Source organism: Sphaeramia orbicularis, chromosome 9 (genome assembly GCF_902148855.1).
Source record: "Sphaeramia orbicularis chromosome 9, fSphaOr1.1, whole genome shotgun sequence".
Classification (NCBI taxonomy): domain Eukaryota; kingdom Metazoa; phylum Chordata; class Actinopteri; order Kurtiformes; family Apogonidae; genus Sphaeramia; species Sphaeramia orbicularis.
Window position 1 is genome coordinate 37,725,844 of NC_043965.1, and position 23,592 is coordinate 37,749,435.

Here is a 23,592-nt window from a genome sequence, read left to right on the forward strand (position 1 = left end):
AAATGCTGTGTCATTGTGTGGCTGCCTCGCCTCACCACGCCACTTCAGCTCCCTCGCTTTTCGATTGCCTTTCTGTTTCTGTGCGTCTGTCTGCCTCTTGCTGTCCGTCCTGTTTCGTCTCGATCTGTTGTCTTCGCCAGCCCGCATGAACTTTAGCTGACTTCGTCTTGTCTTTCGGTGGCTCCAAATTCAGCAGCCCCTGTTCACTCTGGCACGTCCTTGCGGTTAATATCTGAACAGTCTGTTTTGCAGCACTCTGTTTTTCTTCAGATGATTTAAGATGATTTCACTCGATAAGGAAAATACATCTAGGTAGCGGTGCTCACTTGCCGCGTTGGACAACATCAGTTTCCCATTGGTTTTTGTAAGAACATGCAGATTATGCACTGACATCTAGTTTAAAAAGATAAACCATAAATGATGTTTCAGTTTATCACAAAGACTTTGTAAAGTGGAAACACCAGCCTTTTCCATTGACGGTTTAAATGGCACGTCCTGTCATGAGCACTGTAGATCTCTGATTTGTATATAATTTGAAGCTCAGTTTTTTGTCTCCTGCTTGCATTGAGTCAGCACATTGCTCTTTGCTGTGTAACTGTGCATTTTGCCTGTCACAGGATTGTGTAGCTGCTTGAATGAGGGAATGAGTGTGTGTGTGTTAGTGTGTGTCTATGTGTGTGTATGAACTGTGCAGTCCAGTCCAGTTATTGCAGGCAGCCCTGACACAGATGGTGCTCAGTGATACCACATACCAGAGGCATTGTTTAGGGAAGGCGAGTTCGAGGAGATAATTGACAGGCATAGAGAGGACCCTCCCCCCCCCACGCACGAACACACCTCCTATCCACCTTCACTGTGTCTCTTTTTGTCAGCCACTCTTTTATGGTGCTGCACACACACACACGAACACAAACGCAAAGACCCTTTCTCTTTTTAAACCTCCTGTTTCCCCCCTTTTTTTACTAGCTCCCATTCCTCTCGCTCTCCCTTATTTCCCTCTTTCGCCGCCCTCCCTCGCTCTCCTTCAATTTCACCCTAGCAGCAGAGCCCAGCGCCGCCTCTGATTGGTGGACATAGTGCCTTTGTGTGCTATCTCTAGCGTGACGTCTCTCTCCGGCGAGCTCTGTGTGTTTGCATGCGTGTGTACATTTACTCGTGAGTGTGTATGTTTAAAGAGGAGCCAGAGGGGGGAGGGGAGGTGATGGACAGGGGGGAAGAGGGCATTCACATCATGTATGCAGAAGGGGAGTGAAAATAAACGGAGAGAGCAAGAGGAAGGATCTATGTAGCACGGCGCGATGATAGCGATCAGAGTAAAAAAAAAAATCCCTCTTGCGCGTGTGTGTGTGAGCGTGTGTGCGGTAGACCCATTGGCATACTAGCAAGAGTGAGGGAGGGGGTAGAGCAAGGGGACGAGCAGGCTAGAGCGACACAGAGCGAAGTAGAGAGAGGGGGAGAGAGAGAGAGAGAGAGAGAGAACGTGCGTACGAGGGCTCATGTAAAAGCAGATTAAAAACACAAGATGGCTTCCTGAATGGGCTGCTGGAACACTGACGGAGAGAAAGAGACTGAGAAAGAAGAGTGGAGAGAGAGAGAGAGAAGAAAGAGGAAAGGGATAGAGGCGAAGACGAGAGGGAGCCGGAGTCTTCTGATGGGGATTTGGCCACCGGACGGAGGAATACAAACCAAGGCAGCTCAGAGGCTTGGAGGGTAAATATTCATTACCAAAGAGTCCAGACTATTTTAGGATTGATAGGTGGGTAGGTGGAGGATTAGAGGGTTGGAAGGAGGGGGGAGATGGAGGAGGTTGGCGGGACTGGGGGAGCAGCTCGAGACAAAACACATCATTTAACATTGAGACAGCCAGGGCCATGTAGACAAGGGGGACATGCTGTGCCAACTAAGAACATGCTATTGTTTTACACTAACCAGCCCTGCTTTGATGGAACACTTCTATGTATTTCACTTACCCACTGACACTTGTGTGTATTGTCAATTTTCCTGTTGAAAACTGGGTTGTCTGATGCACACATACATTACTAAGCCTGCGCCAGGTCAGGATACAGACATTACATAATTCTATGATTGAAATTGAATCCTCGCTTTGCCGTCTTTGATTCTCTATCCCAGCAGTAGAGGGAAGTACCGGCTTAATGTTTGAGCACAAACCAAAGAGACAAAATTAGCTTTTTGATGGTTTCTGAAGATGACAGAAATGATAATGAAATTGTGTGTAGAATTGCATTCCTGTTGTGACTGCTAGTCCTACTGTCATTATTGATAAGGCTTTCTGAACAGGCCCTTGTCGCATTATTTCATTGATTGTTATTCTCTCCCCCTCCCTTCTCTCTCTCTGTCTTCTTCTCACCCCCTCCCATGCTCTGTTGAATGGCTGTAAAGGTGGAATATTTTGAAGACAACAGTCCAGGCTGCTTGGGAAACCCTAAACTGGCAGCAGAGGTAAGAGAGGACACTGGGTTTCTTTCTGTGCTATGTAATCTCTACCTGTATGTGTCACTTTGACTCTCAAATGTTTATTCATTGGTATAATGAGACACTTGAGGTGTCAACCAGGGAAAAGCCTGTTCCAATAAATGTCTGCTGTCTATGTGTCTGTTTGAGCGTGTACCTTTTTCCGAATGTGTTGGTGTTTTTTTTTCATATTTGTACAGAATGTGTGCCTCTATTAAAAAGCGGCCTGGCCGATGTACCTACATCCCAGAAAAAGCTTTCATCATCACCGCTGTGTCTCAAGGATGTCATTTCCATATGCTGCTCTCACCGGCGGGCTCACAAGCTCATTATGTTAGCCTTGATATCATCATGGGTTGGAATAAAGGTGCGTTAGGCACCTTTAAGCGTCTGTCTTTCGTGGAAAGTGGCCCCATTCAGGCGATATTAAAACATCTATTTCGGGTTTATCTCCAAGCTACGGCGAACTCAGAGCTTCAGTGATGAAGTGGCGGCATCCTCAGTTTAAAGCGTCCCACGCTGCCCGCTGATTGGTGCCAGAGCCAGGCATGTGTAGATACAAGAGACCAGCGAGAGGAGGAGGGAGGAGGAGGAGGAACCCTACGCTCTGGCTCAGGAGCCAGGGGGGCCGTCCTTCTTCTCCTAGGTTCTGGAGTCAAATGAGGTAAAGGGAGTAAAAGTTAGTGGGTCACGCATGCGTACGTGTTTGATTGTCGGCGTAGTAACCTGTGGCGTGTGGCGTGTGCCGCTTAGCGCTGCTGTTCTACAGCTTACCGAGTCGGGGCACGCTTCTGTGCTTATGTAGAAGTTTGAGCTACGAGGTTTCCAAGAGTAAGGATTTATTGGGCACCATACAGCTGCTGTCTTGTGCAGAAGACGGTTGGATTATAGGAATCATATGATCATCCAAAAAAAAAAAAGCTGTAGCAAGACGTGATGAATTTTCCACCTTAAGCTGCAGAGCTGCATCTGAGTGCTGTGACCGAGACATGTAGAAGTGAGAGATGTCATTTGAGGTCATTTACACTGGGAGGTACTGGAAGGTACCTTATCTGCTGTCAATACAGTGATTAGAAATATAGGCTAGCTGATCACCTTGGATGGATAATGCTCAGTTGAACCCCTAATCCCTGTCCATATGTGGATTGTCTCTTTATCTCCAAGGTATGGGTTACCATCTGGTTTGCAGCCAAAGAATCACTGTGATTAGTTTGCATTTAACAAGGTGCTGTTTTCTGCTTTTGTGCTTTTTCTATGCACCTGCTTCCCAAGGGCTGTTGCTATACTTCCTTTTGGTCAAGTGTTTGACATGAAGGTCTGCTGTCCTTGTCAAACAGTTCCTTGGTTACACAAATGCAATTTGTGCCTATAGCTAACAAGCTGGATGTTGTTTTTAGGGTGACATTTAAATAAGTAAGAATTTCAGGGCCCAAACATTATACCGAATGTGGGAAGACAAGAGCTCTGTTTGGAACAAACATGGATAAAACTTGGTCAGGCATCAGTGTTACAAGAAGTGCTTAGTTCTTAATTTTCTTGGCTGCTCTGGATGTAGAAGTGAAATGAAACTGAGGTTACCACAGCAGGTTAAGAGACTGCACTTGCGTGATTTTTTTTTCCCAAAGACAGGATTTCCTTTCAATACGCAAGATTAACACACACAGTAAACCGGTGAGAAGGTTTTTAAAAAGCAGAGTAGAAACTCTCAAACCTCTGAGAGCATGACAGCAGATGGAATATTTGTTAATCATATGTTTAGCCTAGCGTGGAATCCCAGCCCTGCTTGCAAAGGGTTAACACTGACCTAGTTTCCGTGGCAACATTGAATCTCTGATGACATCATTACTTTAATTTTAGCTCAAGTCCGGCATCTGAGGTTGGTCACATGACCTACTAGCCAGCACCACATGCATGTGTGTTTGATGTGTAGTAGGTGGTTTGGTATATACTGTAGTAGAGACTCAGGAAGTGGAGGCTTTGACATCATCTCTTCCAATAAGCGTTGGCTTTCGATGTAGTCTCTGCTCTGAGGTTTCCTTTCAGTCAGAAAAGAACTGTTTTCTAACACATCTGCCTTGACATACAACTAGTCATATAATGCTTTATTAAATATGGGAAGATTGTGACATACAGTCAGCAGTTTGCCTCTTGACAGGAAAGATGAGTCAGTTTAGTCACATTTCACCTTACTAAGTGTTGTTTTCTTGGTGATTTTGACCATCATTACAATCTGATATTATTTATATTAAATAAAACATTTTTATTTATTCATTTTACTTTACATTATTCTCAGGTATTTCAAAATCAATTGACTGATAATTTACTGGTGAATTTCAATCCTGCATGCAAAATGTATTAATTAATATTGCTTTTTCACTTAATAAAAGGATACAAAAGTGAAAATAGTAGAAAAAGTAAGAAAATAGTCCAAAGTCCTATCTTTTTCACCAAAAACAGTCCAAAAGTGAAAACATACTGTCTTGTTACCATTGAACCAAACTGAAGGTTGCTAATTATTTTTCAAATGACTAATCTATTAGTTGTTGCAAACCTAATGCACATGCAAGTCTTTGAACTACAGTGAGACATGCTCATCGTTGTCTCCTTATCTGCTCTAAGACAAAACTGTAGACTTTAAAGAAGCATTTAATCAATGACACCACAAGGACTAGTCACCATCATACATAAAACATCACGTACAGTGGTAAAGTAGTCATTTACATGCAGTCATTCATCAATCCAGACTTGCTAAGCTCTACAGTTTTGCGATGCTTCTTTCTTAATTAATAATGGCAGTTATTACACACAGGTCTCTGGATTGTCTGTCTCATCTCTTGGCCTTTCCTTTAGCATAGAACAAAGCTGATCAGTGTCCTGAGGTGGATTGATTCTTTGCATGCACAATAAGTTTTGGATGGAGGTTTAATGGAATCGATGGTAGTATTGTGTTTGATGTTGGAGGGAGGTTGTCGGTCGCCCAGTGCCGCAGTTAATAAAAATGAATGGAAAGAGAATGGGGAGGAGTCCTCAGCTGTTGCTTGAGCTCTTTAATTCTCACCTCTCTGGCAGCTGCTCTGCTGCTCCCAATGGGCACACAGTTTATACAATCCTGAATCCCTCTACTGCCAGACACTGCCAGGTTTTATGTAACACATCACCACAGCTGTTTGAGTTTTTATCACACACTACTGAAGCACATGCATGAAAAGTCATTTCTGAGGCAATAAATGGCAACAATGTTTGTGAATTCAGTGACTGGTGTCTCCAAAGGATGAGGAGGATGTACTGATAATATAATATGGCTAGGCTTCAGTAGAGAATGAAGCGGGGGTCACAAAAATGCATGGCATGAGTTTGCTGCAATCAAAAAAAAAAAAAAAAAAAAAAAAAAAAAAAAAAAAAAATCACATTGAAACAAAACATCATCTACCCTTTATGTTCTGAACTGTCAAAGAATGGAGCTGCCTTCCTTTTGAACTGTAACAAAGTTATTGGGAACTTTGTGATAATTAAGCAGGATAATTTAGTACATATTTGGATAGTGTACAGTCTAATGCATTATCGCAGCAGAGTACTGGCCCTTTAAGCCAGGCTACGCCTGACTTGAACATATGGGAAGCTAATCTTAGCCCAAGTCCTGAGAGAAACAAGGCTGGCAACCAGCCACTGTGCAGGCTGTAGAAGGTTTGTTTTTCTCTCTTAAATCATAGCAGATTTTCATCTAATCCTAAAATAGTGTCCTAAAAATGTTTCACCTAAACATTCACCTGACAGAAATTGTCAACACTGTTTTACATTTTCATGATTTGGCACACATCACACAGCAGGTAGTAGTACATAATGTTCTTTTTATTTGCTCACTCATGTACAACCCATTCACCTCTTTTCTGTTACTTTTACTCTGTACACTGTACATGAGGTTACTTTTCTCTTTTCATCTTCTGCCCCAAACCCCAAGCACAAAGAGCTGCCTTTTAAAAACAGAGCCCTCCTCCCCTGCTCTCGCTCCTCCTCCTCCTCTCTTGTCATTATTTTTTGGCAGCTCCACCCTGCCGACAGCCCCCACAGCACCACCTTTCCATTTTTACTCTCCTCCCTTTCCAACCACTCCTCCTTTTCTTTGTGAGGAGTGTTAAGGAGGGGTAGGCCTTCCCCAGCTGTGCGGTTCGTGTTGACTTGCACGTGCCGAATGTCAGGAGGTATGACTCAGACTGGATATCCTACATTCAATACTACAATCCACACCCAAACACACCCTGAACCTAACACCATCCTGCCTGGGAACAGGTCGCAGAGTGAGCCAGGCAGACAGATGTCAGGATAACACAACAAGGTGATGTCCTAAATATGAACAATATGTTAACAGTCTGTTACTCATTATAGACAGATGGGAAGACACTCTACATACATATACAAACTACATATGGTTACACATCTTTACAGACAGAATTCATCATAATATATTTTAAACTGAAAGACACTGGCTATCATTTTATCATCATTTATTTACTAAAACACTGAGTATGATGAGATCTTTCAGTTAATTATGTGCCCTATTTGCATAACTAGGGTCAAACACTTTTCTTTTAGTTGTTTTTATTCTGCGAATTTTCCTGTAATATGTTCTGTGCAGCGCTTCTTGTCCCACCCACCAATAAACCCAGTGACCCTCACTCAACAATCCAATACTGTATGCATACTAGCATGTGTATGCAGAGGGACAGGGGATCACTGAAGTGTGCCTCATATGTTTGCCACTCCTGCATCTGGAGCAGTCCACAGCATGTTTTTCTATACTTCTGTCTTTTGGATACATATGATATGAAACATGTCTTTCTGTTTGAAGTAGAAACAAAGAAAGTGAAAGGTAGAGAGACAGAGGGCAGAAGGGAGAGAGGGGGAAGGAGAGAGAGTCACTGTGTGTGTCAGATCAGATGACCTTGATGCCATTAGACTGCAGGGCAATGTGGGTCGGCGTGGGGGTGTGTGGTGGTAAATGGCAGTAGCGGTTGAAGGGAGGTGGAGTCAGCTGACAGGAAAAGATGGGAGGAGGGGTGAGGGTCCAATGTCATGACTGACTGTGATGCTCACTGTCATGTGAATTCTTTAATGGTTGCCAGATGCAGCCATGCTTTATAAGCAAAAAGGAAACACTTTTACATGAAGACATTATATAGTATACATAATATTCTTACAGGTACAAATACAGTCATTGGTGTACTTTTAACAGAACAATTACTCTAAGAACTACAATGAGTAAACCATAAAAATGAACTGATACTAGAAGGAACTGCCTGTAAATTCAGCTTAATATGCCCCCCCCCCAGTTAATGGTTCACAGCTTCCAATATTTGAACAATATGTGGCGTGTGATAATGTGCTTTTTAAATAACATTTGATGCCATGAGCTACTACAAATCAGGACTTCATATATCTGGAAATGTGAAAACTGGCAGAAGAAGAACTTAACAATCAATCTAAAACTAGTCACTTCCTCAAAATAAAGTGAAACTAAAAATATAAATCTTCTTGTAAAAATACTGAACTGAAGTAAGAAACACGATAGGTCTGAATAAAAATTTCAAAACTAAAGTAACTCTGAGACCTTTTAGAACTGTCGAAAATTTTAGAAGCTTTTTTGTTCGCAAGGGTATTTATGTCATGACCTTGTTTAAAAAACGACTGAGAAGAAATGACTCAGGCTTAGTCATATGCAAGCCATCCCAACACACACTGCTGAGGATGGACTTTTGTTGTCAGTCATCCCTCCTACAACCAGGACCTTTTGCTGTGCTGCTGAGAAACAGTGAGCAAGAGAGACAGAGAGAGATGGAGGTAGAGAGAGAAACCAGCGAGAGGTAGCAGAGGGCGTGAAACAGCTCATTTGGATGAAATTTGACTTGGTTGTGAGATGATCGATGTGAGAACCGGAGACGTACCTTTTCCTCCGTCCATGCCGGGTTACAGCAGGTTTACCGTAAGTGTGGCAACATACTTGTGTACCGTTTCATTTTCGCACATTTCAAAAAGTTAGGTAATGGAATTGTTCTTAGAATTTCCAGTAAATGAAAGTAGACTATAATGAGGACAAAGCTACAGACTGTATGCCTTAAGGCTCTCACGTTGTCTATGGAGAAGTAAACCATTGTGATTTTAGAACACTTTTCTGGGGCAAACCTGAATGGCAGCATCATTGAATTACATGTGTTTATGGCTTTATTCACAAAGAAACATCTTGAAGGCTTTGTTGCCTTTTCACATGAACATGTCCCAGGCAAGTTCTTGACAGTCACGATGATAAAGCATGATTAGAAATGGAAAGATTATTTACACGAAATGACACCATGATGTTGGCTGGTTTGACTCATCAGTCACTACTCAGAGGCTTGTGATCATGTCATTTTTTGTTGAACCCACATACTGTAAGTTGAAAACACTATACATTTACTGGCAAAAGCTGAGTTTGCTATAATGGGTTATTACTTATTCTTTGATGATGTTGAGATGAAATTGTAGTTCAGATTTTTCCTCATCAGTGCACATGTCACAGACAAACCTTCATCAGAGGTTTTTGTTTTCACGGTGTGAATGAGTTCGTTCATTCACATTCACACATTCAATTTCTGTTCTGTTTGCCTTAACAGTTATGTGCAACAGTGAAGATGTTATGACTGTGAGATATTTCTTTTGTAGCACCTGTAATATTATTTCCACTTAAGATGATGGCTGATTGGTCAAGGTCTTTTAGCATATCAATGTTGTCTTTATTTTGGCACGTGTTGATAAGGCACTTCATTTTCTCTACGTAAAAGTCTAACTCTTCATCGATCGTAACTCAGAGTTATTACAGAGAACACGTTTTCTGGTGTGAAATGAGGAACTGTGCATAGAGAGCATGTGATTCAGGGGTTAAGTCGAGCCTTGAGCTAGAACGCTGTGTCATTGCAGCTGGGGGTGTGAGCGAGAAGTTGTTCGATGGAATGAAAGAGCATGTTTTGAGTGTCCGTTGGTGTGTGATGTTGGTGATAGAGAGTGGGCATGTGTCAGATGACACATGTGCCCACCCAGCGGTGGAGGCAGGCGGCCTGGTGGGAGACACTGATGATGATGCAGATGACGAAACAGCTACGTCATCACCACATGTTTCCTACCTCTCTTGCTCATTGCTCTCCCTTTCACTCATTGGCAGTCCACGATCATGTGACCTAATGCTCTATTTCTTCTCTCCTTCCCGTAGACAGCTTAGGCTGCGCTGTGTTTCTCTTTGGGATTGACTCTCATCTGTGTGTGTATATACGAATATGTGTAGCAAAAGAGAGGCAGACAGTGTACAATTTACAACGCCAGAGAGCGGGTGCGTCAGAAAGTGTTGGAACGGTAATGCAATAAGCTATTGTAGAAGTAAGAAAGGCTAAGGAAACAAAACAGAGACACATCGAGAGGGGGACGCAAGGGCAGATTGAGAAAATGAGAGACTAAGAGAAACAGAGAAAGCTTGAGGGAGAAAGCTGGGAAAGGCTACTGAAGTTAATCCAGCCATAGCACAGTGTAACCGGCACATGCTCAGTAATATAAGAGAGCTGAGAGCGATCTGCATGGAGGAGACGGCCATGTTCCCCCTCCTCCTCTTGGTCAAATCTACTCCAAAACTCCACTAATATTGAAGAGAAGAGTCACCCAAGGCCGGTCAGCCTGCAAGTAGGCGAGAGGAACGTTCAGCGATCATGACGACTATGATGATGACAGTGACACCAAGGCAGAAGAATGGTGAGGAGACAACAATAAAAAGGACAGTATCGTACTGAAGGCTGGTGGACGGGAAAGGACAGGAGAGTCTTGTGTCCTCAGCGAACAGTGATGGTTTGATTAGTGGTAGCTGCTGTTTTCATCAGCAGCAACTTGCCGATCATTTTGCTGTATGATCCTTGTCGTTTTCATCATCTTTCCTCCAGAATCAGTCAGATAAATAACTGAGGGACTCTGTTTTGCTGCTATTTTCTTCGCAGATACCCTTGTGTTAGTCATGCCTCTTGTCAATTTCCTTTTTATATCCTTTATTCATTTTTCTTCATCACAGTTGACTTGCTTCTCGATGTCGAATTGTCATCCTGTCTTCCTTCTTCATTGCCCTGCAGAACAGTATTGTTGTATAACACAATTTTCATAATATCATTGATATCATTTTTCCATCCTCTTCGCTCCCTCAAGTATATTAATACGTATTACAGACTTTAGGAGGATGACGATCTACTGAGCATGTTCTGACTTCCTTCAGTTAGAAACCTCTTTAGTGTCCTTTTGGATCTTGAAAGAAGGGATGACAAGAGCAAATGAAAATAATCATCAAGCCGGTTTCCTCTGTCTTCCTTCTGCTAGAGAACCTATTATTAGCCACAGGTGTAAATCTCATGGGAAAAAATGGGCAACATAAACATGAATGTGGAAAAGGACGAGCAAATGGAGAGCCATCATCGTTCGCTTCTCCTTTGGCCCAGGGCTGAGTCGAAACCAGACACTCAAAGATGGATCAGAATCTCCGCGAGGAAAACCTGCCGCCGGATGCTGAAGACATAAACAAGCAACTTAATGTTGCTTTTCCTCACTCCTTTTTCCTTTTCCTGTTGATGCCGTTGTGAGTTGAGATGGTCTATTCGCTTGGCAGCCTCTGGTCGCTTCAACACTGGAAAGGAGGAAACCTCTGTCATAGCAGAAATTGCAAATACCTGGCATTTGTGGCTAAACAAATCGCATTACATTGCCTTATATGCAAAAAATGCGGTAAAGCAAGGAGTGTTGAAGGGTGTTGATTGAAACAGATAGAGGTTTTCTCATTGGTAAGAGCTCTGCTGCACTGCTGTTTCCTAGGCTGCCACTACTAGTGACGATTCCCCACAGCTCTCTGTGTTTCTGCTCACTGCACACTCCTCCATTCCATCGTACGTGCCCGCTGTGGCTCAGATAATGGCCTCTCGCTCTGCACACACTGAGAGAGAGAGGAGAGGAGATGGAGGGAGAGGCTGCACGAGAGGGAGGGGAATGAAGGGAGGGAGGGAGGCAAGAGAGAGAGAAGGTGGGGGCTCAGAAAAACGCCGACTGCATGTGTAGCTGAGAGAAAGAAAGAGGATATTGAAAAAGGGAAGGGAGGAGCAGACAGAGATAATGAGAAAGGAAAAAGGAGAGAACAGAAAGCATCGGCCATAAGAAGAGGCAAAGAGAATGAGAAACGCGTGTGCCGCACAAGGGGGGAGGTGTGTTTTTGTGCGGCTGATTGTGTGTGCGTGTGTGAATGCATGCATGTGTATCTCAGTGCTCGGTCTGTCTGTGCGCTGCACAGACTGGAAGCAATAAAGAGGAATATAACCCAACCAGGCCATATTTGCTTGTGTGCTGTTCTGCCGGCAAGCAATTCACATGCTCCTTTTCATCGTCTCTTCTGCTTTCCGCTCTGTCTGGACGTTTAGGACCACGTAAGTATGCGTTTCTGGTCCTCGAGCACTCAACCGGCTTCATATTGTCACAGCCTTTCCTTCATGTTCCTGCTCGGCACAGCCGCAAAGGAAGGGGTGGGGGATGAGAGAGGAGGACAAGAAGAAGGATTGGGGGTGTTGTGTATCTGGGATTTAGGTTCAGCTGTCTACACACACTGAATTTAACCCCCTCACCACCACCTTTACACATTCTATGTCCTCTGTCTAGTTTTTTCTTTTTTACCTGGAATGTCAGTGGTGAACAACACTTGTCTGCTTTGGTGCATATCTGTGAGGACATCTAGTTTAAAGGGCTCCCGGTCTGGTCTATCAGGTTGTGCAAGGTTTGAGCCGGTCAGGTGTGCTTATGTTTTTAGATGCACTGTGTGTCAAGACTGTACAAATATGTGTGTAAAAAAATGGACGCTGTCAGAAGCATATTGTCAGTATAAGAGTGGGTTCTGTTGTGGTGTAAATATTTCAAGGCACGTGGTCTGTACTGTCTAAGAAACCCGGATATGTATAAAGCATAGTGTATGAGTGCATCATTTCCATCCTTGACTGACAAATGCCTTTACAAAAAAGTCACCCATGATAATCAAAGCTCAGATTAGCTGAGGATGTACAGTCATTTTGTACATGCGGTGGTGTTTTATGATACAGTGTAATACACCTGCAAATAGGAGTAAATTCCACTGTGTTGTGTGGTCAGGTGTTTCGCTTGAGGCACTTTAAACCCATGTGACTTTTGTCTGTGACAGTATTTTGTATATGTAACTGAGAAAAAGGGGAAAAGAGAGTGTCAGTGTGACAGATAGTGACTGATTGTGGGATGTGTGGTTGTGCAGTGTTGCAGTCTCTCTCTGTTTCAACACTGCAGTTCTCATAACTGCCGTGCACAACCCCCCCTTCCTCTGATGCCACTGATAGTGCAGACATGGGGCCTCTCACGTATTGCATGCCGGCTGTTGACTACCACCCCGACGCCCTCCCCTTATATCCCCACACCGATTCTTACCAGTACCACCACTACCCACTGGGACCCCCACTAGACACACTGCACAGAAGGTGGATTCAAAAGATCCGAGCATACGGCCAGTCCAGTAATTAGTCAGTTCAAAGGCTCATTTCAATAATATTCAAATGATGGGGAAGCTGGACGTCAAACTCACTTCTACTGTCATATACATGATCTATCTCATGTACAAACACAGGCCAGCCTCTTTATTTTCTCTGGCTGGAGATAATAGAATACTGGGTTTACATCCCTTTGAATGAGGAACTAGCACACTTTTATGTTGGGCTGTTAGCCTGTCAGCTGGTTTGTGTGTATGTCCAGAGAATTAATTGGGTCTGTATTTCTATTTTAGCTCAGTTTTTGGAGTCTCCTCTACTTTGGAAATGTTTTACTGGCACATTTAAGTATCTGGACCTTATTTGAGTACCATGTCAAAGTTTTTAATACAGTGTGCCATTGTTTTTTTCACAGAAGGCATAGTGGAATACTCAGTTCAGACACAACATGAACTCTGTCAATAATTTCTGAGCATGCCCTTGGATTATCTTTGTTTGCTGTTCCTCTCTGGACTCATTAAATTATAATTTATGAGTAACTAACCTGGGCTGAATAGTGTTTGCAGGTAACATCATATATTTCAGTAGAAGTGGAGTGGCAGGTTGTTTAACCCTTTAACACAGTAAGACATAAGTCACACACATGACACATGTAGCACAATTTGTCCATTTTGTGCCTGAAACTGACCTAGATGAACAGAATTGCTGGAAAATGAAATTTGACAAACAATCAGGTGATGTGTCTGCAGTTTTCAGTGCTCTACAATGTGTTAACTGGGCCAGTTTTGGCTTAGAGAAGAAATGAGATACATACAACTTCTGGTGTTACCAAATGGAAAATGAAGAGCAGTGTACTGCAATGTGTAGTATTTAAAATACAACATAAATGTGCAGTAACCACTGCTGTGTCAAAACATTTAGTGTTTTATATTGCTATTCAATATGACTTTTTATTAAACCAATTACACTGCGCTATTCCTTAAAGTATGTCTGGATTGCAGAATAATGAGCAGCGAACACTTATGTTAGTCCTCAGTCCAAACTTCAGATGCACAATAACATCTTGTCATAATTTTAGCCAAAGGAAAATTATTTGTACAGCAGATGGCTGGAGATGGGAGAATTAAGACCATACTGAGTCCTATTGGGAACAGTCAGTTGTTGCTTATATTCTACTTTGAATATCAGCATTAGGAACATGCAAGCATAGAGCATGAATTGTTAATCATAAACAAAAACAGCAGTGCAAAATCCTTAGACCTGAGACATTGACAAAACTCCTTTCCTTCATCATTTGACAAGAAAAGAAATGTTTATTTCTCAACAAACATATGTTTTCAGTTATGTTTAATCAGTTAAAAGCATTAGACTGAAGCCCACAAGAAGACTGCTATGTTCTTAAACTACATCAGTGTAGTCATTTTAAAAACAAGTCAGTGTGAGCTGAAAATCAGTATAATGAAAGTCAGTGTTTCTGTACACATGTGCCCAGTGTTTTCTTGAACTGTAGCATTTTTTTCACATGGTCAGACCATCATGTGAGCAAAGCCATATGAAAATATGTCTTCTTGCTGTGGATAAACTATTGATATGATCACTCGTAGTATTTAACACCAAATTAACTACAACATAACAAACTTTCAAAAATTATCGTTACACTATTATTGTCAGCTTCTTTTCCCTGCTGCATCTTTTGACTTTGTGACACTTGATGCAGTGTTGTAGATGGCTGCTTTTCTGTTACAGATAACCCCCATAATTTCAGTTAACATGATATTTTTAGGGTGTTATTGTAGATAAATATTATTTGCCCAGTAATTGCATATATTAAGTGTTGTAACTAAAACAATTACCCCACATACCCATAACTGTGAGTATCAGTATTACTTGAGGACAGTCAAATAACACTGTCCTGTTGTAATGAACAAGACTTAAATATCTAACTATTTTCATTGGAGACTTATACATTCTTTCAACACCACAGGAGACCTGTTTTACTCCCAACTGCCTGTTTTGCATAGCCCAACTGATCTGGAGCAGGGTGTCCATTTATAACAACAGTGAAACTATGTCACATGACCTGTGACTTCCCTGACAAAACACTTTGGTGTTGTGAAATCACTCTGCTGAAGCATTGGTTAATTCAGTTTTCCTTAGCCCTACTGACCCGACCCTGCAGCACTGTATGTTCTGTGTAGGTGGGAGGGAAACCCTGGATAAAATGTGCTAGAATGGAGGGAATGGAGTCTGCTCTGTCTTTAAGAGTCTTATCATTCTGTTAAATATTTTCAGACTATAAATACAGATTATTATTTATATTGCTAACACTTTATTTGGATAGTCTACCTACAGTCAGGCCAGAGTATTTGGAACATCTCAAATGTTTATTAAATGAGATTCAGCAGTTTAGATGTTTTCCTTTGTCTTTACATGAGTAATCACCCTCACTCTATAGATAAACTGTTCAACATTATTGACTCTTTTACTCTTTGAGCATGAATAATGAGAAAAATTATTCATATTTTTAAGTAAAGATTGTTGATATTATTCAGTGTTGAAATTGCTGAAATTGAAACCCATTTTAATTTTTTTTTACAAAATTCTGTTTTAAATTAAATATTGAGCATAACACTGAAGTGTTACAAATTAATTCACTGTAGGGGGACTATCCACGTAAAGAGTTACAATTATATTCATTTACAGTGCTTATTAAATCCGCAAAGACAATTATTTAAGATCTTGTCTGATGAACAGTACATACTGTTTACCTTATTACCTCACTAACCTTTCTCCTTGTTTGCTTTTCAGACTGTTTGCAAAGTCACTTCAGTGGATGGCCCCAGAAGTGGAGGCCAGATGGAAATTGGGTCACATGACCGCCTCAAGGAAGGCGCGTTGAGCCTGGAATTGGCCAATGGCGTAAATCGCTACCCTAATGATGATGAGGCATCTATGGAATTGGAGCAGCAGAGAGCAGGAGGCATGCCTCCAAGGCAGTGCTGGGTACCGGCACATGGCAAGGTCACTGACACCCAACAACAGCCATCATGTTGGAATAGCAGCAGGAGCATAACTGTGGGGGAACCCGTCCACCATGCTAACATAGAGGATGCCCACAATCTGGTGGCTTTTTCTGCTACTGCTGGGTCATTGCCTCCTTCTTCCTCCTCTTCCTCCACCCTGGTGCAGCCTAATACAACCAAGCTGTATGAGAAGTTCACCCAGGAGATGGGTGCTGAGGGAGCCCAAGTGAGACTATCTGCAGGGGCTTCAGAGGGAAGCTGCCAACCTCCAGAAGACCTGAACACCCTCCAAACAGCACTGAGCCAAGCCAAACATGGGCACAAGCCCCCAAACTGCAACTGCCATGGTCCTGACTGTCCAGATTACCTTGAGTGGCTGGAGAAAAGATTAAGTTGGCAACCAGCGAGGATCAAGTTGCATGCAAGATGGCTAATGCACAGCCTCAGCCACATCAACAGCATCACACTGAGCCTTATCATAAGGTGAATGGTGGCAACAGCGGGTCTACTACTTACCCCCAACAGCAACAGGGAACTCAACGCCCTTACCCAGACAAAGTACCCTGTTCTAAACCCCCAATTCCGTGCTCTCCCCAGGTGCTCTCCATAGCCAAGGAAAAGAACATCAGTCTCAGACAGCCATTCGCATAGAAGCTCTTACCCAGTTATCTGGCACTGGCCACAGGATACTGGCTCTCCAGGTCAAACCCACTACAACAATAACCTCCATCACCACCAACATCCCCAGCGCTCTCAACTCAGCCCCCCAAATGGCACTAGTTTGATTTTGCCCTCTCCCAACACCCACTCATCTTTTCTCACGCTCTCAATCCGTCCCCCCCAGGACTACAAACAGTCCAACAATCTCGGTGTCCTGTGAGCATCGGACCCCAGTCCCAGGGCCAGCCACCCCATGCTACCCCTCTCCTATCCTCTACCTCTCTTTCCCAGGTAGGGAAAACATCCAGGCCTCAACCCTCACCCCCAGCAGTGGCAGCAGGGTTCAGGTAGAGGCCCGAACCAGCGAACCCATGGATGTGTGTGAAGTCTGAACCCCAGTCTCATTATGCCGCTGCACCCTCACAGCAGCTCAGACCAATGTCAGAGCCAAACAGCTGCTTGGTGACACCAGTGCAAGTTCAACAGTGCTCCTTTCAAGCTTCCAGTCTCACAGCAACTCAATCAAAATGGAAGTATCCAGGCCCAGGATAATCTTGTGTTGGACAGAATAAAGAAAGAGCCAGAAGCCAGTGAGCACTACCATCATGCTTCCTCCATGGAACGTATGGCATGGTTAATGGTCAGCAGCAGGGTCAGCACCTACCCTGGCACTCCCCTGTCTCCGAACCAAGCAGCCATCAGCCACTCACTCAGGCAGCTTTGCAACAGCACCTTCACTACAAGAGGAACCTCTTCTCTAACCACTCCCCTGGCTTCGGCACACCAGGCCCACGTGCACCTCTTGCTTGCCAAAACTTGAAGAAGTGGTGGCCACAGATGGAACCAGAAGCTTTGTCACATCTGGGTATCAAACAGGAGCCAAGGAACCCAAGAAGAAGAAAAGCAGCCAAGGCTCTCCTATAATAAAGCCTATGAGTGGGATGCTCACACCCCCTCCCAACCCAAACAGTAATCATCAAGAAGACCAAGCAGAAAGCCTCCATGCCAACTTTCCTGCCTCAGACTCAGATCATCATGCAGAAACCACCCGTTCTCATGATGGACAGAGCCCTGGCTCTGCCCACCTTGCAACCAGGTTCTCTTCCCTCCCTGCCCCTCCATGGTATTCCCACTCAGGCTGCTGCTGCAGGCCTCCCTGCCCCAGCCCAATCTCAGGTATCCATTTCCAACTCCTCAGTGACTCCCTCTTCAACTGTTTCTGCTTTGCCAGAAAACACTCCAGCCCTCATAAGCCCTCTTCCCCCACCTGTTGCCCCCACTATGTCAGAGGGAGCAGGCCAGCTTGACGCCCAGTAACACCAGCACCATCACACCTCTGACCCTCCACTCAATCCAGCACCTCACAGTTACCAAGTCTCATCAATATAGACCCGAAGTATGAAGAACTTATCCGCCAGTTGAGGCTGAATTTGGGGACTCAGACATACCGCCAGTCAGCCCATGGAGGAGACTGCTACAGCCTCTCCACCAGGGAGTCAGTCCCAGACCAGTCCTCAGGCCCCCAGTCAAATGTCATCATCCAGTTCTCAGTCTGCTCCCATAATTCCTTCCACTCCAGCCAGCTCCTCAACTCATACAGGCGATCATGAGATGGAAGGAAATGAGAAGGAGTCAGGGAACCAAAGTAAAGCAACCTTGGACCAGGCTTCCACAGAAAGCCCTATGGGGGAGCAGCATGAAGGCCCCCTCTGTACGACTTTGCATCAGGAGGCCATCCCAGACAAGCAGCAGCAGCCCCCCAGTGTATTAGGTGATAGGTTTAGCATGCCATGTTCCCCACTACCTAAACGCATGAAGATTGAAACCTCCGGTGATATAGCTGTACTCTCTACCACGTGCTACTCTGAAGAGGATACACCTACTAAGGACAGTCTGCCAGCTTCTCCATCTCTCAGAGGCTTCCTAGAGTCTCCTCTGCGCTACCTGGATACCCCTACCAAGAGCTTGCTGGGTACTCCCTCCAAGGATTTACAGGCAGAATTCCCAACCTGCAACTGCGTGGGTAAGTCAGCGTGCTTATGTGTATGCTTCTGTTTATACCTTGGGAAGTAGATCGGATCCATCAAAGGAGCATTCAGATCAAAAAAGTACATTTTCATCTCTACTTTTAGCTACATGCATGTAACTAAATCTGTATGTGCCATTTCATACCAACTCACCCAGTCCTCCAAGTTCATGTGGAAACTTCTTTTAAGTTCATGGGATCACTGCAAAATTTTGAAGTTCTACCTCAAATACTTGTGAACATTGAAGCTCAGTTATTGAAGCTAAATTTCAAGCTTGAAGCTTCAAGTTTATTGTCATGTGGATCATGAGTATTAAGAGAATACAATGCACATCCTTATGCCTGTGTTAGTCTCCATGAATGAATAGTATGAAAACAGTTTTCAAAGGCAGTGCAGTGCATGAGGACAATGCTCACAAAAGTGCAAACATAATATACAATAAATAGTATAAGAGAAGTGCACAAATAGGCCTAGGGCAAAACATGAGGATGAAACATAATAGACAGGATAAAAACAGTCTGAAAATATCAAGAAGGATGGCATATATGATGGTTTTATGCATCATAAATGTGTGCATGCTTCACCAATTACTCAGAATTTGCTGATGATTCAAAAAACTCTTCAACATTTGTACCATGTATTCATATAAACATAATTTGTGACTTGAGGAAATAACAAATTGCTCTTGTAGTATCAATTAGTTCTATGATAATTCAAAGTTGTGCAGCCTAGCATTATATTTGCTTTCACTAAATACAGACTAGGAGCCACAAAATAAGTATTTTTTATGGGAACGCATAAATATTCATTACAGATGTTTATTATTCAAAATATATGGTATTACTTCACGCTACATTATTCTTTTACTGTACAAGTTCACTACAAGGCTTTTTTCGCCCCCACTCCTTCCCCTCCTCTGTCTGGATGCTTGTTTAGTGTATCTAAATGTGTGTTGCCAGGGTGTGTGGTGCGGCCATCCAGACTGCGACAGTGTGAGGCACAGTAAGGCAGCAGGGCAGAAACAATAGCTGTGGTGGCAGAAGGAGCTTTTGTGTGGGTTTGGGACTGGGAGGCTAGGAGAACAGATCCTTTTGTTAGACAGAAAAGGAGTTCAGTCCAGTAGCTTGGGTGCACTGTTCAGGTTTACAAAAGGTGTAGGTGGTCCAAATTAACAGGTCATGCTATTCATATATGTCCCCATTTAGTAAGACATCAATGTCTTTGTCTGACTTAATACGCTGGTAAAGACAGTTGTGCAGCCATGTTATTTTTGCTTTTCTTTTATTGATTCATAAACAATTCAAACCTCATCTAACCTTTAATAAGTCTGTCCCTGTCACAAACAAAATTCACTATCACTGAGTTTTCATCTTTCATCTTATAAGACAGGCAACAGCGAACTTAATATATTGCAACACCAATATAAAAGACAACAGTTAGTAGCTAGCTCTTGCTCTTGAACTTGGAAAAACAATAAAACTGTCCACACCATGAATTCATTAATTGATAACTCCATAAACCACAGCTGTTGCTATCATGGGTAATGACAAATTTGCTTGGCTGAATAAATGAATAATGTCTTGGTTTGTTCTTAAGGAAGTTATGAGGCCTCTGAATGGGTTAAAGCCTGGTACATAGACTATTACTGTCCTTAAACATTGCAGTTGGTCTGTAGTAGGGGAGAACAGCTGCAGTAAACACTTGCTAGCTGTGTGCTGTTAGCAAATACCTTCATACCCAACACAGGAATGAGAATCCATCTCTTACAGACAGTGCGCAGCCATGATGAGCACACACAAACATAATTCTCATGCAAGAATTTGTTTTGACTCCTCCGCTTCCTGCGCTGAACCACTCCCTTACCAACAAGGGAATGTGTCCTCACATTTCCACCAAACCAAAGGGACACATAACACTGATTGAGGTCCACAGTTTAGAATAACAGCTGATAGTGAAGCACAGCATTAGCAACACTAGATATTTTATTATTAGGTTATTAAGCATTGTGTACATGAGCCTGGATCAAGAACACTTAGCACAAGACATGGTTTGGAACACACGCTCACTCATTCACAACATAAACACACATGTATACAGTATGCACAAAACACTCCCTTAGACCCACTTTACTTTAGACTTTGCTTTACCCTGAGTCATCATCACTACCTCAAAAAAGCTTCTGCCTCATAAAGTGTCTCCATTCTCACACCACACCCTACACTTAAAGCCCACTGTCTGCATGTGGGGAAACTTATGCATGTTCATGTTGTGTGAAGTGGATGTTGCAATCAGAGGAACATTCTCACACTTCTTAATGATAATCTCTTCTGAAAGATCAGCTACTCTGATGACCTTTAACATGTCTGTACAGAAGCTGAGATATTGAAAACAGTTCAACTGCAGCATGTCTAAATGGACTTTTTGTGTTTAGCTTGAGTGACTACACCAAAGCAGTAGCAACAAAGGATTCCAGGCAGATAAATGCAGATAAATTATGTTTATTTTTGATGGGTATTTGCAAAGCTATGTAGATTTCAACTCAATAGACTTCAGTGGCGCTGCTGGTAATGTTAAAGAAAAGCTGACTCAAAGAATAAAACATGCAGACATAGAAATTTAAGTAAAGTTATGCTTTGTTAATACATTCGAGGAGACAAATTTACAATATATTGCACAAGAATTAGGCTTCACCACTAGCTTTGGTGTCAGATGGTTAAATCTGCGGTCACATTAATGAGCCAAGTGTTTTTTTGTCAAGTAAAACAAAACCTGAATAAGTGAACTAAGTCATTTACTCTTGATAAGTTGAAAGTGAACCAGCAGTACTAGTAAAGCAGCCTGTGTGTGGAATTAATGTTATAAATTTGTATTGACATGGACGTGGACTTCAGTTGCTGTACATGATACCCAGATGTTGCTTTTGTAGTTTATGGTTGTGATTGTGCTGTTTTCTCACATCTTGTCTCTCTTCCTAGAGCAAATTCTGGAGAAAGATGAAGGCCCTACTACAATCACCTAGGATCTGGACCACTGTCGCCTCTATACGAAGCCTGATGGAGATGAGGTAAGACTTCAACTTCTCTTCTCTTCTCTTCTCTTCTCTCTTCTCTTCTCTTCTCTTCTTCTCTTCTCTTCTCTTCTCTTCTCTTCTCTTTCTCTTCCTCTTCTCTCTCTTCTCTCTTCTCTTCTCTTCTCTTCTCTTCTCTTCTCTCTCTTCTCTTCTTCCTACGTGTTGTTGCTTCTATGCCTTTCCTTCCTTCCACCTCCTCCTCCTCCTCTTCTTCTTTTCTTTCTCCGCCTCCCCTCCTCCTCACATTTTGTCCTCAGGGAATCCGTGACCCAGAATCCAGTAGGAGGAACAGGAAATATCAGCATCCTCAGCATATCACAGGCAGAGCTGGAGGAGCAGGAGTAGCAGCAGATGATAGGAGAGAATGAGAAGAATGAGGGAGAAAAAAGAGAAAAATGACAGTCCTCTGAGAGACAAAGATGGAATGGGATGAAAGTGATAAAAAGTCAAATTTCAGAAGCTGCTAGTGCGATGCAAATGGTGAACCTTGAGTTGTTTCGATTATGTAACAGTTCTCTCCTACATGACAATAAGGCGTAGTTATTATGGCTGTACATAAAGTGATAAATTATCTCAGTTGAAAAGTGAAAAAATCACTTAATACTTAATATTAGGGTACATATTGTCGCTGTCAGATGGAAACCTTGTAAGTCCATTTTTGGTCTTTTTTTTTGTCAGAAAACGATTCTGTTGGTCAATTTTCATGTTGGCTTGTCGGTTTAGAATTATTTGACCAATTGATCTCTTGACTCCAGTCATTTATTTAGAATATATATGTTTTTTCCTGTATTCTGGAAAAATAACTCTTTTGGACATAAGAGGCTTCTGCTCGACAGTGACAATATATTTGTCTCATATCTTATCCTGTGTAACCACATTCTTTCAAAGTGAGTCCAGTTTTCCCACACTAACCGCCTAAATACTGCATTTTGAGCATTTTTTGTTGGTGAACCATGAGAATAGTTATTTTCTCTTAAAGCTATATCTACCGATGTGGCATTTCTCACAGCACTTAGTAAAAGTTTGAACATGAACAACCCGCCTCCCTCCAAAGCACCGCCCGCTTCCCCTGCCTGAGCTCTGATGCTCTCCTCCTCTTACCTGAAGCGCACGGTGGAAGCGGAGGTGGAGGCGGAGGTCTGGTCTGCTTCAGCGTGCCCGTGGACCCCTACCTCTGTAATCAGATACATCATCCACCTGCCACAGTTCCTGTTTCATCAGTAGACCCTGTATTTAAGGGTCTGGTCTGTGCAGTGCTGGGTCAATGTCTTCACTTCACCTCATCAGCTGGGAGATGAGGTGCCCAGGCGATGGGCGCACACACTGTGAACATGCAGACTCCACAAATTTTCTGTGGACATTTGAGGTTTCATAGTCCATACATTTATCATCCTACATCATCCTACATTGTGTGACACCAAGTACATGTACCTGTATGAGTCCCACGGTCATAAAAGCTGACCTTTGTGCAGACCAGTCTGTTTAGTCCAGCACACCAGACTTCCAGACTTTTATCTCCATCCTTCATTCACCGGACTTATGTTTGTTCCCCTTAGTTGTTGTTTCTGTTAATAAATCCGTTTTTTCCCTTCCACATGTGCATTTGAGTTCTATCCATTCACATCCTTAGGCAGTAGACTGTTGTCAGTGACAGGAGGAGCAGCACAAGTGAAGTGTCAGATTCATAGGTACACATAGTGTGGAGACGGCGATAATGGATCGGATGCTGGACGTCCGTAATGGATGATTGACAGGAGGCTCAGCCAGGTTCGGCCAATTATTTCATTTGGACCGAATAA

The 23,592-nt window shown here is 43.0% G+C and overlaps 1 protein-coding gene across 1 annotated transcript in view; it reads left to right on the forward strand.

Moving 5' to 3' along the window:
* Positions 1–1,582: 1,582 nt before the first annotated feature.
* Positions 1,583–23,592, forward strand: part of LOC115426444 (methylcytosine dioxygenase TET3) — a 40,072-nt gene continuing 18,062 nt past the window's right edge. Inside the window, 23 exon segments of the mRNA XM_075353492.1 lie at positions 1,583–1,710; positions 2,401–2,460; positions 15,822–16,416; positions 16,419–16,664; positions 16,667–16,711; positions 16,714–16,850; positions 16,852–16,922; positions 16,924–16,977; positions 16,979–17,049; positions 17,052–17,141; positions 17,144–17,167; positions 17,170–17,310; positions 17,313–17,356; positions 17,358–17,400; positions 17,403–17,576; positions 17,579–17,663; positions 17,665–17,989; positions 17,991–18,037; positions 18,039–18,140; positions 18,142–18,719; positions 21,699–21,719; positions 21,722–21,751; positions 21,754–21,787. Coding sequence (XP_075209607.1) covers positions 15,870–16,416; positions 16,419–16,664; positions 16,667–16,711; positions 16,714–16,850; positions 16,852–16,922; positions 16,924–16,977; positions 16,979–17,049; positions 17,052–17,141; positions 17,144–17,167; positions 17,170–17,310; positions 17,313–17,356; positions 17,358–17,400; positions 17,403–17,576; positions 17,579–17,663; positions 17,665–17,989; positions 17,991–18,037; positions 18,039–18,140; positions 18,142–18,719; positions 21,699–21,719; positions 21,722–21,751; positions 21,754–21,787 — 2,909 coding nt within the window. The 5' untranslated portion in view covers positions 1,583–1,710; positions 2,401–2,460; positions 15,822–15,869.